This window comes from Varroa destructor, unplaced genomic scaffold (assembly GCF_002443255.2).
Source record: "Varroa destructor unplaced genomic scaffold, Vdes_3.0 BEIS01000002.1, whole genome shotgun sequence".
Taxonomy (NCBI): Eukaryota; Metazoa; Arthropoda; class Arachnida; order Mesostigmata; family Varroidae; genus Varroa; species Varroa destructor.
This window is the reverse complement of record NW_019211455.1, coordinates 39,635,514-39,649,734: the sequence shown is the minus strand read 5'-3', so window position 1 is coordinate 39,649,734 and position 14,221 is coordinate 39,635,514. Positions and strand designations below refer to the sequence as shown.

The 14,221-nt window shown below is 39.8% G+C and overlaps 1 protein-coding gene across 14 annotated transcripts in view; it reads left to right on the top strand.

The window, feature by feature from the left end:
- The window catches only part of LOC111245446 (uncharacterized), a 66,235-nt gene extending 55,137 nt beyond the window's left edge, over positions 1–11,098 (top strand). For 2 of the 14 annotated variants that reach the window (XM_022793819.2, XM_086978824.1), the window contains 5 exons: positions 852–1,020; positions 1,996–2,345; positions 2,589–2,931; positions 3,530–3,870; positions 4,195–5,748. In XM_022793819.2, the coding sequence (XP_022649554.1) occupies positions 967–1,020; positions 1,996–2,345; positions 2,589–2,931; positions 3,530–3,870; positions 4,195–4,600 (1,494 nt within the window). In that variant the 5' untranslated portion in view covers positions 852–966 and the 3' untranslated portion in view covers positions 4,601–5,748. The other 12 variants (XR_015320076.1, XR_015320078.1, XR_015320077.1 and 9 more) reach the window with 12 other exon arrangements.
- Positions 11,099–14,221: the final 3,123 nt, after the last annotated feature.

Genomic DNA, 14,221 nt, shown 5'->3' with positions numbered 1-14,221 from the left:
ATTACACAGCACAGTCCCTGAGGATATAACTGATTATATATAATTAGTTATGCTGTAGAAATCCAGCACTCTCAAGGTCTTTTTTTCACGGTAACTACTGCACATTCTTTCTCGAGGAAATTACTTCAATGAAAGTCACAGTAAGCCACAAAGGCATTTGCACAAAATGAACTCAGCCATGGCAAACCCTAACTAAACGATGCTTGAACGGAGCAAATAGCCAACTACTACGGACTGCATGAATTCCACTTAGCGGTGGCCAGTATGATGCTTCTAGGAAAATTCTCAGGGGTAGTCCTAACGAATCAGTACTTTGAACTAGTTGAAACGCTACGGTTGAAAGAGGTCAAAGTTGAGCACGAGAATTTCAATGACACATAAATATCATACGATCTGCTACTTTACTGTTGCGAAGAATTTGCTTAGTGTCCCAGTACTATAGGTAACATTTAGATAGCTTACGACCCACTGTCCATGGTTTCGACATTCACTTGAGTCGTCGTCCACGTACGCATGCGTCATAATGTCGGCCACAAGCCAGGCCAGACCCGCCGAGTCATAAATTAGCCAAAGATTTACTGCCAGCTTATCAGCAAAATATAAAAATTGCGTTTAACGGGAAGTGCTTAGCAGTCAGCAAAGTTCCTTTGATTTGTGTGAAAAATACATGTGCGCCGATGTGCAGGCTGTTCAGTACAATTATCAAAGTGTGTGGCCTTAGCTCGAAAATAAGGTCAAATTTTTGGCAAAAACATGGGCGTTCGCCTTTCGCCGATCCATGCAAAAAGGTACAGTAGTTTGACGACCCGGTTAAGAAAAGCTCGGAATAAAGGCCACAATTATCTCCATAGTCATTCTCCGACATCGCAAAGCAAACGAACTGCCGACAAGAGGCCACGCATTGTCAAGGAGATTTCGCTTGATGAGGAGCTGCTCTCGAACGAGACCAGTGACCTAAAAAGACATATGGATAGCCAAAGAACACAGTGGCTTAATCGTCATGTACGCAGGACAGTACAGGTAACTAACGCTGTTTGAAACCGTAGCAATTTCATGCGGCACATTCGATTGTTTAGTTGACTATAATTGTGATTTTGGGCCTTATTTGAGCAGAGCCAGGAATAAAATTTAGTTGCAACAGTTAACGCTCGCATGTTTATTTTCAAAATTAGATGTGTCCGCATCAGTCATCGTCCATATATATTGTTACTTGTTTACACCGTTAATTGGTATGGCCACGTACGCACAGTACCACATGTTCTCTTCTTAGTCTATTTCTGTATACGATGGCTACACTTGTCGTAAAGACACAATCCCTGGAGCAATGCCAATTGCACAAACACAAACACCTACTAATAATTTCGACGATTTTTCACAGCTAGTTTGGCGGGACAATCAGCATAGATAGACTATATATCAATTGACATTACGTGATAATAACGAGATCAGCGGAAGACAAAGATTGTCAAGGCTGACCCCAGCAAAATCACAGCCTAGTGGTTGAACGAGCAGGTATGCTAATGTTTCGGCATGTACTTGTAATTTTAACACGAAGCCTGGTCGTTTACGAACTCAATACGCACAAGAAAAACGTTTTTGGCCCATAACCACACTTAAGTTAACCTAAACACGCTTCGCATCCGCGAAGGCCATATAAGGATGCTGGAATAAAAAATTGTGGTGTTTTCTATATTGCAACATATACTGACATTTTTGATGACGCATTTATAGTTAGCTAATGTGCACACACGTGCCATTAACTTATGAATAGCAAGTCCCATATGAGACGCTTCTCGCCGCGCTAATGAGGATTTCTGTCGTTACCCATATGCTATAAAATAGTACTGCAAATCAGTAGCGTATTCAGAGCAATTTACGTTTAAAATATCCCCCATTCGCAACGCTTTATTTATTCTCGATTTTGAAATGTAGTGATAGAATGAGAATGTCGTGTGACATTTTTCTTATTTTTGAAAATTGTACCATTTCTGATAGACAACAATGAGCGATGCGAGCCTACCGACTGCTTCATCAGCAATCGTCGAACAAAAAATTGCTGCGAGTTTTCGAAGATCTGCCACTAAGAGCCCACTATGGAAGGAGCCATGTGGAGGTTGCGGTAGATTAATGGCATATAATCCTGGAGGGCCCTTCTGCAACAATCCCCACAATAAACACGTTAGTCATCCCCATTGCAAAACAGCCATGCATATGTTTTGTCGATTATGCAGCGGAGATCGCGTGGAAACAGCAATGCCAGAACTCAGCCCGGAACACCAGGAGCTCTTCGAACGCGAATTTATGCGAGGATTACCTGGAATGAATGAACCGGACCACTTTCCAGGGTTAGTAATTATTAGACGAAAGTTGGCTTTGTGTAGTTACGACGCTGAGCGAATTTACTACGAGCTATTTCTTAAAAAGCTTTCGTTAAATGTAAAAAGTGTAACGATACTCATAAACAGCTATACAAATATCGTTGGAAAATACTTTTATATATTATGCCGTATAGTGTATTAATGGCTATACTTATTCAAATGCACAGAAGGATAAAGCTTTCTGTCCACTTCGTTCTTGACCTCCCAAAGTATGGAGTCCTTGTTTAAAGCATTGTCGACAGTATCCCATGCACAACTAGCGGCATGCTTGATGGAGCGAATTCGACACGAAGTTTCTACTGATTCAATGATGAATGTAGCAGCTGAAACAGCTCGGGCTGGCTCGGGCGCTAGTCAGGTGGCAGCTGCTCGAACATTGGCAGACGTCGCAAATGCCGTGGCCCGAACAGTTTCGTCAACAGCTGCCGCCGTCACCTATGCTTCGACGCCGGTACCGCCCGTTTCCAGCTCCACGTCGAAAAATATTGTGTCTATACTCACTCACGCTATCGTAATTCTGGAACTCGCTGAGCCCCGATCTCCAGTCGCCCAGGTATACCAATATCATATACATACACTCGTAGCCAAGTTGTAGACTAGACGTTTCAATGGAACATAAGTTCCAGTTATAAGCATCAATTGCTCCAGGACAAATATAATCCGAAGCGTACGTTGCACCAAAATATGCCTAAATAACAGCCCTTTTCAGCTTTTGTTAACACTCTCTCTGATTACGATTTGCCAAGCAAGGCTGGTCTATTGGTATCCTAGTGTTTAATAGGTTGGGTAGTTTTGTCGGCTTTTGGTTGGCAATACTAAGAAATAGCGAGAAAGAGTAGAATTTGTACTCCTTGGTGAGTTGGACAATAACAAGTTGCTCACGGTTGATGGGTAGGATTTTGAGACACGTAGGTTGGTTTGTCGGTGATGCAAAAAAACTATAGTTCACTGGTCTAAACTGAATTCAGACTGAACATTCTGTAAATAAAAACTTCCTGCAAATAAGTCTTGTCTTCATAGGCAGAAGGTAATGTATTTTCCTTTAGATACGATATTTTACGTTGGGGTAGGAACTTGATATAGGCCCCTTTGATATTAGCCCGGGTCCCTCTTAATTAAGCCTTTCGGTGACAAACCAACGGGTAAAACAGGATCGTGACGAGCTGCCCGTATTTGAGGAGAGTGTTTCCGACAAGGGGACAGCGATTCCGGCATATGGAATGGCGACAAGTTATGCCATGATCTCCATACTGTTCAAAACGTATCTTGAAGTTCTTCCGGCGAAAAATATAATACTTCCTAGCCAGGTGTCGGATGCGTACATACACATCTTGTCCAGGTGGGTCCACGGACATAGCCTACCTAAGCGGCCGATGTACGTAACAAGTTCAAGGGGCTTAATACACTCCTGCGAAGTGTGTGCCATGAGGCCCAATAAGCCTACAATTCCACATCCTGAGAGCGATCTTGCAGGAAAGGTTCTACACCACAGGTAAGTGCAACCTTAACGGTAACGAAGAAGCTACAAGTTCATCGCGTCATAATTACAAACGGCCCTATGTAGTTCCAAGTTTCGAACTTTTTTTGGTATTATACAGCTCTTGGAATACTAAGCGTAACCTTGAATGCTTTTTCCATATCTGTCAATAGTCAGATCGTAGTATATTTTAACAACGCGAATTCATTCATTTGGAATGTAACGAGTTATAATATCCAGTTTCCAAACATACATAATACTAGGCCACTAAAAAAGTTTAAGGGTGCAATAAATAGAAGAGAAGAAAGCTAATCGTGAGGTTATCTTAATTTTTCAAAGGGCTCGCAAGACTCATCGGGCCTTGGCCGGAGGATTGAAGGAAGTCGATGATATTAACGAATCTGTTCGGATTGGACTGTTGGCTTTATTGAAGATGTGCTTAGCCGATCACCGTCGCCGATTACAGGTAAACACCGGAAGTGCGCAGCGCTGTATGCAGTCACGTTACGTAGGAATGTACCTAAACGGTGATGACGACTATGATGATGTTATACTAGCAGAAGAGTACGGGAAAAAGTTTAACGGCGACGGAGGACATAAAGACTCCAATGGCCGAAAAAGCGATGAGCAAAACAAGGGACGACTTATAGAAGCCAGTAGAGTTGACGTCGAAAAATCAAGGCCAGAAGAACAGCCGAAACAATTGAAGATTGAGAATGGTAAAATAGAAGAGCCTGGCAAATAATACTTCTACTGGAATAGAGAAGTCGGAGTGAAAAAAAACCCGTTTTACGAAGAATAAGGTGTTCAAACTCAAAGCAGTATTTTTGTATATCGTAGGCTGCAAAGTTTCGTACTGTAATCTTTGAAGACATTCCCAATAGTGCGCTGTAGACACTTATCCAATGGATAATACCCGACACTTTGTAAATGCGCCTTAACTTAACCCAGTTGGCATACTGTACTAGTTGTCGTATTGCTATTTCAAATAGAAAAGTAATCGACAGATAATTCCAGTATGGAGCAAATCCAAGAAGTGAGTCATCAACAACCGTTGATCGTCTGTACGGCTTTGTACAGCAGTCGAGTGATATGTGACATTCATGAGATTGCAAGCAACTCTGGCTTTACGCTGCTACCCATTAAGCAACTTTATGTAGCGCTGTGTAGAGCTTCCAGGGAAACAGCAAGGACCTAGAACAATTTTAAATTAACTCAAGCTCCTAAATTCAATAAACTTTACAACATTTTCGAAAGTTGTTCCCTGTTAAAAAAAAGGTTAAGCAAAATCTAGTTAGAATTTCAACACTGCTTTTTAGGTAGGTTTTTGCTGATTGTCTGCGTGACTTAGATAAAGTTAGATTTCAGGGTATGATCTTACAAATTTAGGATCAGGCATTGCGACATGCGTTGTGGATCTAAAAGGCGAACTTTTTCAATCGAATATGAAAGAGTGACAAACATGCAAAATTCATCCAAACTTGGCTTAACGTATTGTAAACGAAATTAAAAAATGGTTACATTTTTTAATTATTATTAATAATAATAATTATTAATAATTAACTTGGTTAAAAGTTACCGTGAAGTGAATCACCTTTAAAGATTAAAATTATTTTTCAGAGTATGTACGTAAAAATGGAATAATTCAGAAGTAAATACGTGATACGCTCGTATTATAAACATAATTTTAATCAAACGTGTGATAAGCACTATCAGACCTTAATACATGTTGGTTTAGACAAGCCGGGGTTAACTGCTAAACCGCACTATTTGATTGCGTTGGGTAGTGATCGTTCATTGGTGGCCACATGGCTCATTACATTAGCAGGCTGTTCTCTAAATAATTTCCCTCAAAGCCTACCCCGACCTGTAGCGTTCAGTCAAAGTACTAATATATGAAAGTGGTTTAACGTTCCGTTGTTTCGCAGTAGGCTCACGATCAACGGCCCACACTGCTACCCCCTTGTTATTACGTCAAATATGTGAAAAAACAATGATTTACTGGACTGGAAGAATCTAGAATGCAATATAAGATAAACATAGAAACGTTTCAATTTATGACATGTGTGGAAGGTCAAGGCGTGTTTCAACTCGACTGGAGGAGTTCGTCTAGAAGAAACTTGGATACATTTAATACGAACTGTGGAGACCAGAAAATACAGAATCTCTGAATAGAAACTGTACATATATATTTTTTTCACAGCCTACAATCGAAAAACTGCAGAAAAATGGATTTCTAGACACTTCATATGTGTTGATATAAGGTTTACTTTTTTAGGTTTGTACAAAATATAAGATGTTTTCTAATATACAAGATATATACTTGACTCCTGAACATAGTTCTTTGGCCCCAGAGAAATAGAACTACTATAACGAACTAAAAAAATAGTTCTTGCACATTTACTGATCCTTAGCCTCTTTATGATTCCTGCATGAATCAAAGAGTAAGGTTTTTTTTTAATTTCGTGTACCCATTCGTGTAAACTCAATCTATGTTTATGCGCGTGATGTGGCGCCATTCGGAGCTAGAGCAGACGATGGAGTTCATGGGATGACGGAATCCGCGCCTGTACGTAAACAATAACATGAAGTTCTGCACAACTGGCAGCTCTGCCTCGAGCTGTTCGGACGGTGAGACTAAAATTACAGTAGTGTGAACAAAATTTTTTATTATTATCTTTGTTATTATTACATTATGAACAAAATATTTATAATCCAGAGTATTTTTGTATTCCACAATTTTTCGGCACAATATGTGTACAAACATATTTCTGTGTGTGGCTGTTGAAAACATCTTTAAACAGCCCTCGTGAGAGCCAAATTTAAGTTTTGTAAAGAAAATCGAACTGTGCGAAAGTCGAAGCTGTACATGGCACACATCGTTTACATCGTAGCGTTAAAGAAGGCTACAGGAAATTAATTAGATTTTCAATATAATGAGGTAGGTTTTGTGGATCCGTTTTTTGACATATCAGAATCCGTAATATCCCACTTAGATGGCAGCAACTACTCGAATCATAGAAAAATACAAATAATTATTCGAAATACAGTATGTCTAATGGAACACATTGGATGCAGTTCACTGTGTTTAACATATTTAGCATAATCAGTATTTAGATACGTGACAATTTACCAACTCCCCAAGTGCACAGTAAAAGCGAAGATCATCGAAGGACAAGCCTAAAGCGTGAAAAAATGAGGCTAGAATTATAAACGCTAAAAAAACTACTATTTTTCCTTCTACTTGCCCCATATAACTTAAATGTCATGGGCTAGATTAATTAGAGCTGTTTCGTACATTTAACTAGTCATCTCCGATACATGTAAGGCTATCGCGTTCAGAAAAATTTAACGTTTAGGAAAAATACGTATTTTTTACGTTACAGTGTGCCTGCAGCATACTGGCTTTCAGCGTACTCGATAATCATCTTAAATTTGTTGTATGAAACAGGGACGGTCATCGGGGGCGAACATTTTGCATCTTATCCTACGCGTCAATTGCAACAAGACAAGGGTTGTTGTTAATTTATTGCTGGTTTATTTTGGTGTTCCCTGATTCAGTATAGTGCCAATTGGGTAAAAGCGTAATTGTTAATACTTTTATTAAATTGTTAAAATTATCGCGGTATTGGCATTGATGTGAATAGATGGTTTACCGTTCGTCGTGTATTAATTCGTTGACAAAAAAGTTCAGATATGGACTGATAGCTAATTTGACATATATATATATATTATTTTCAGGTGACCAAGACCTCATCGGGTCTTATGTGAGCTATGGAATTGTCAACGAATATTGAAATTACAGTCGCCGGTGTCTGTCGAACGCTCACTTTTAAATATCATGTTACATGATATTCGAGCTTCCCGTTGCTAGTAAACGCGATATCCGTTATTCAGTAAAACTGTCTATGCCGTTTCGCTAATAAGGATCATCATGTTGACGCAGCTCATATTAACTCTAATCCTTCTTAATGGAATGGACCCCCATTTCGGGGAGACGTCCTCGGCATCTTGCATGTACGGGCCTAATGGTCCACGTTTGAATATCGATGCTGCTGACCATCAAAAGCGTGGTGAAGGCATCCATTTAAGCGATCGTCAAGGTCATAATATAGAACACTGTATCTTCCGTGATGTATGCTGGCACCGACAAGGTTTGTTGTTTAAATTAAAACATCCTAGCGATGTCAGGACAGAGGACTCGAGCTCGTCGTGGGTTTACGGGTCTTGGCCCATCAAGAATCTCTCCGCGTCGACAGCGGACCATAACGGCTTGCCTATTGATGTGATACCATTATCCGATGAGATCTTCCATCAGATCGTAGAGTCGTCACATCGGCTAGTCCAGCTCGACCAAGCCATTTTGCTACAGCGTTATCTTCCAAATAACCTCATGCATGTTATACATGACGATGTATTACCTGCTTTCGCCCTTTGGGAACAGTTGAACAACGCCTCTATTCGGTCAACATATCCACACAACGGTAAAGAAGATAACCAGAAAAACCAAAGTTCAGAAGTTAGACTCCTATTAGTCGATTGCGCACGTCATGAATTTGACGAATTGTATTCGCTTGTGGGGGCAAATGTGGTTTATTCGGAGCACGGCCAAATAACCTGTGTTAATGAGCTCTTTGTGGGGTTACCTAGGGTTACACAGTGGTATCAGTATGGTTTTAAAACTCCACAAGGTCCTTTGAAAGGAACAGATGTTAACATCCTAGAGCGGTTTAGAAAACGTAACGGAGTTCCTAATGCGGATGATACAAGTAGAAATAATTTAGATAGTTTACATGGGATTGGATCAGCTCTGCCAAGAATACGTGTGTGCACCTTACTTATTCGGGAGTTTAATCGCAAGATCCTGAATATTGATCAGGTCGAAGAAAAGCTCCGATCCGAACTGAACTGCTTGGTTCGAATAGTTTCCTTAAGTAGATATTCACTTTCAGAACTTCGTAAACTTATTAGCGCTACTGACTTCCTTGTAGCCATGCATGGAGCTGAGTTAGCTTTGACAATCTTTCTTCCACGTGGTTCAGCCGTACTAGAAATGTTTCCGTATGCCGTACCATCAGAGAACTACACGCCTTATCGAACCCTGTGCAGTCTATTGAACATTGCATACGTAGCGTGGGAAAACACCATTCGTAAAAATAGCTTTGGTCATATGGCTTGTGCCCTTGCAAATTTATCCGATGAAGAGAAAGCTCGCATCCTGAAACAAGACAAAGTCGAGCCCCACTTATGCTGTGAGGACCCTGCCTGGCTCTATAGGATATATCAGGACAGTTGGGTCGATCTTAGGTCGTTTCGGAGATCCCTAAGGATACTGGCCGAGAGAAAATGGAAAATGTTTCAGTGTAATAAACCTGCAGTTATAAGGGACTTAATGAGTATCGTAACGTTCGGGAAGAGCTCCACATTTGGTTCATCTACTTCACCGAGTTCACCAGGAGATTGGTTGTCATTTTGGAAGCACCTGGCAGTTATAGCTAATGGAAAGCACGCAACGTTCTACTTGAGTCGCGTCCGCAATCCAGTCTGTAGGAGACATGAAGACCTGGTCAGCATCCGCTGGGTGGTACCTTTCAACTCTGCGGTCGCGACAAAGACCCAACATGAATTTAGAACCTTACATGGGAAAGACCAAATGCCGGAAACCAATCCTTCTGAAGGTAAATTTATGTCAACAAAAAAATCGAGCGCTAGTTGGGCAAAAACTCGAGAAAAAATTCTCAGAGAAAGAGCGTATCCAAGCGTATGGTACGAAGTCCTTACTCAATGTGGACCCATTCCAACCGTAACCGGAGTTATACTGACGCGCACTCAGCGTACAGCAGTGGAGATATATTGCAGGGAAAAATTATTAGTATGGCTCAAAGCTGAAAGAGGCACAGAACTTCCTAGTCCACTTATTTGTTAACCTCTTAAACGTATTATAAAAATATATGCATATATTTATTAGCATTATCTCACTAGGCGTGCATGTCGCTTTAAGAACCGACGTCTTTCGATGTGGATATGTTTTGTGAGCAACAGACGAAGACTGTAAATTGTTTAAGTATCGTTGGCAGAGTTTTAATGGAGTTCGGATCAAAGGATAACTAAACACCTAAGATAGATGATTCCTACGACGACAATTTTGAATTATCTGTGTAAGAGGTCAGCATATCTAGGTAATCCATCATGCAGTCCAAGTTGTGGGAAGGAGATTCTGAGAATAACAGTATCTAGAGAAGAAAGGGCTTAGCGGGTGCGCAGATGGTCTGGATTTTTGCTACATTATCGACGCCGCGAGCACCACAAGTTCTAAGAAGACCGATCAATTAAAATACGTACTCATAAATCCAGCCTTATCAAACTTTTTAAGCAAACCTTCTTGCATGCATTAGAGGTTAACTAGTTTACCTCGATACTGTGGTCATCGTCCTAGTCAATCAGTGATTAATCTTCAATGATTGTCTCGTTTTATGCCCAGTAACGATCTTTTATGGCCACTCTTGACTACAAAATCTTGAATCCTGAGATTCTAATCTCAGATCACAAGTGGTCCCTTTGAAGTGATTCGCTTAAAAGTTAACCTTTCGTGAAGTTAATTTTTGTTTTGCACTCTGTTGGATATAGGGACAGTGTTCTACAATACGTTGCTTAGCAGTAGAAGGAACTGCTATATGTGCTATCTGGCTCAGCGTTTCCCAAGTTATGGATGGCTTGTTGCTCATACCAGTTTGCCGCCATCTATTTATACATAGAGCAAATATATATATGTATATATATAGATCCAGTGTATATTATTATTGAGTTCATGGAACTCTTATAGAATCAAATACAATAATTTCACTATGTTATTATCATACATATTTTTTCAAATTAAATCTTTATGTTAAATAATAATTACATAGTATACGTAAATTAGGTGCATGAATAAATTCATAGCGTGAACTCTTGCTGTTTCAGTACCTATTCTGCGCAAAGGAAATCGTTTTCGCGTATAGTTTCGCGTTGTGTTTTGGTATCACCCAGAAAATGTAGTCTAATGTAAGACCCTCTGTAGAGGTTTCAAAAATCCAAAAGATGCCAAAAAAAGTACAGATTGAACAAATAAATCGTTGTGGCTTATCTTTACAGAACAATTAAAAATAGGCTAGAAACTTTCACAATAAGAAATTGATTTCTGGATAACGTTCTGGACTCATTAACAATAGATTTTTGCTCGATTTTAATAAATCTTTAAGCGTTTTATTGCGATTCCTGTTATAAACCTTTCGCCTTACGTCGTGGGAATTTCTTCTCTTCCCACTTGAAATGTGGAGTCTTATTTGCTTGATCAGCCGGCAGCGTTTCAGGGCAAATCTCTCCATTAGCCCATATTATCCTATATGTTCCGGTATCCGTGCCTATAAGTGTGAAGTCTGTTAGCAAATGTTCCGTAGACTAAAAAAAATAACAAAGTGCTCATATTATCATCTTTTCATTAATCTTCAAATGTTATGAAAATCGTGTTTCATAAAGGTTCTTGAAACGGGGAACACAGGTTCTCATTTAGGAGAACCATGACGAAAGCGTGAAGCTCACCGCAAAGCAGTCTGTACATATTTTGAAAAGCTTCTTCTGTGATACTACCGAATCAGACGTCCGTCGTTCCATTCATCACTAGCCTGATAGAATTTTTTTTAGGTACGGGCAATGTGTGAAGGAATGGACTCAGTGGAGGATAAATACATTACTCTGGAGATAACTAAGTTACGAGCGGGCGATTTTAAAATTAGTTGAGAAGTATCACATGACCCAGTGAGGGGGGAGGAGGGGATAATAAAATCATTCAGATCCATGAAATAGTTATCTAATGTTGTGATTTAAGCGTATATGGGTAGATACCTTTTAAATAGGCGATGCATTCGTGTTTTGTACGTTTGCTCGTTGGTTAGTTTTATGCAACATGTTCACATTCTGTGACCGCCTTTTTCCGCATTAAAAAGCAATAGCGCGTGACAATTTTTTGATAGGCGCTACAAGAAGAGTTCCTGCCCATACATCTCTTGGTTATAGAGGTTAGTATGTAAACAGAACGCACATTCTTAAGATACTTTGTTTCGCATTTCATCAGCATAAGTTCAATACTCTTACGGCAGTTTCTCGCAATGATTGCTTGCGTATCTGTGCTATGGCAATCACTTAGTGTTCCAAGATGTAAAATACCGGAAAGATAATTTACAACTTCGTCGTCAGTCTTTTAGTCACACTGGACATTCATCCCATTTGCCTGAGTATTATGCACATATTGCCTACATGTGCATGTTGTAAGCTTTTCACAACATACGCATGCAACACCAACGGACAGCTCTTAAAGAATAAAAACTCTTTAGGAAACTATGACAATATTAAATCTCATTATTATTTTTATTGTTATAACAGACATTTATCAAACAATTCAAGTTTCAGAGAGTAATATAGAGCTGATATATGTTCAACGTCTACTACTTAGTTTTACAGCCTTAAATGGTCCAAATGATACAGGGCTATAATACGGCTCGTGACACACAAACATGATTTGTGATCTAGTCGGGTAGTGTTCTATTGCTTTTTCCTCAATTACAAATGTCTACCCAAATTATTTACGAAGCAAATAGATACTCACGTACAAAGCTGGCTAGCCATTTTTTTGAATCACTAAACATCCCTTCCGGTAATATTTTGCTCCGTTAATTTCCATGTCATTCGAAATAGGAAATTGTCATGGTGGAACGGATAACACTAGAAACTATAGCAGATCTCACTCGAGTATGTCCTGAATGATGCGCTGACATGCGACGGCAGAAAGGCTCGTAAATCGACGACGTACGTATCAAGGGGCAAGGACTGTTCCGAAGTATCCAAAAAACGAGCACATTACTTATAGGATTTTGCGGTGGGACGTTTTTTAAAGGTGAAAAGTGTGTCCTATTTCTAGGCAGCGGTAACATGCATGTTACTAGAATTTGATTTCGACTAAATTTAACTAAAAAAACGTTATTAAAAACCATAGTTCAATGAGCGGCGATACAGCTGTACCTAGATAATAAATGAACTAATTACAGCTTCATATACTGGACAAAAAGAAGGAGTGACAATCCATTCAACTACAACGCTACTGCACAGTAACAGACTTCATTGAAATCCCCAGTGCTTTATTGATTTTTTTTTCTTCCTTTGCTTGGAGTATGTTTGCTTCTAAAGGTCGAAATATTTCTTCAGCTTAGCCAGTATTCATCGTCGCCTAAACGGGATTTTTTTAACCAAGTACCATAGTACACATTTGGCTCTTCCGTTAAGTCACTTGACAAGCATTCAGTTAGAATTATAACGTCAACATTACTAAACAGAACATAACTAGTGAGCGTCTGAGCACTAACTGAATAAAATGTGAAAATTTTGAATAACTTCGGTCAGTAAAAAAGTCGAGAAACGAATAGGGTAAAGGTAATGCATCCCTTACACACACACACACACACACCCACCCACACGCACATACACACTCCAACACGCACACACACACACACACACAGACAGATACCCACACCCACACCCACATTCACACACACACACCCACACACGAGAAAGGTGAGAAAACTTCCCAAAACGAGCAAATTTAGTGTTTATTAGACATTTTCACCATTTTTGCTGCAGTCTCGCGGTTATTTTTCAAAAACCAATGACGCGGCATTTTAAAACATACGAACTGGTATTACCTATCGAAATTGTCGTACGTGACGAACCTGCAGCTTGTAAGTACCGTTGTACGACCTGCGTTGTCTCTATAAGGGTTTTTTAAATTTCTTTTTTGCCGAAATCGAAGGTCTCAGTTTTACTCTCCACGGCACCAGCCAGGATGTCATAGTCTCTGTTTCGAGTTTTACATCTGGTATCGCCGTTGGGCATATCACCAGACGGCTGGCTTCCAACACGAAACGAAATCCGTCTATACTCGAGTTTGAACATAAAGCAGGATGTGGTAGCCAATTTAGAAACAGGTAACCGTGATGGCACGAAACTTGACAAAAGGAAGAAATGTGGATGCCGCAAAAATCAATTTGTAACGCAAGTTACCTATCGTCTCCTACTTCATGGAACGGCTAACGTGAACTGTACGGTAGGCGATCAGGAATAAACATTCAGTTTGCTGTTAACTAAGAGAACTCAATGTACATTGCCTCGAATGGTATCCGTCGACGCTGCTATTTTCGGCTGAACAAGAATTCGCAAGTGATCAATAAAGAAAATATATCTCTGAACAAGGAATCGAATGAAAAAATCTTGAACTTGGAGGAACGTTTATCAAAGCAAGAAGAAAGAACCTAACGTGTATTGTTTTAAAACGCATATT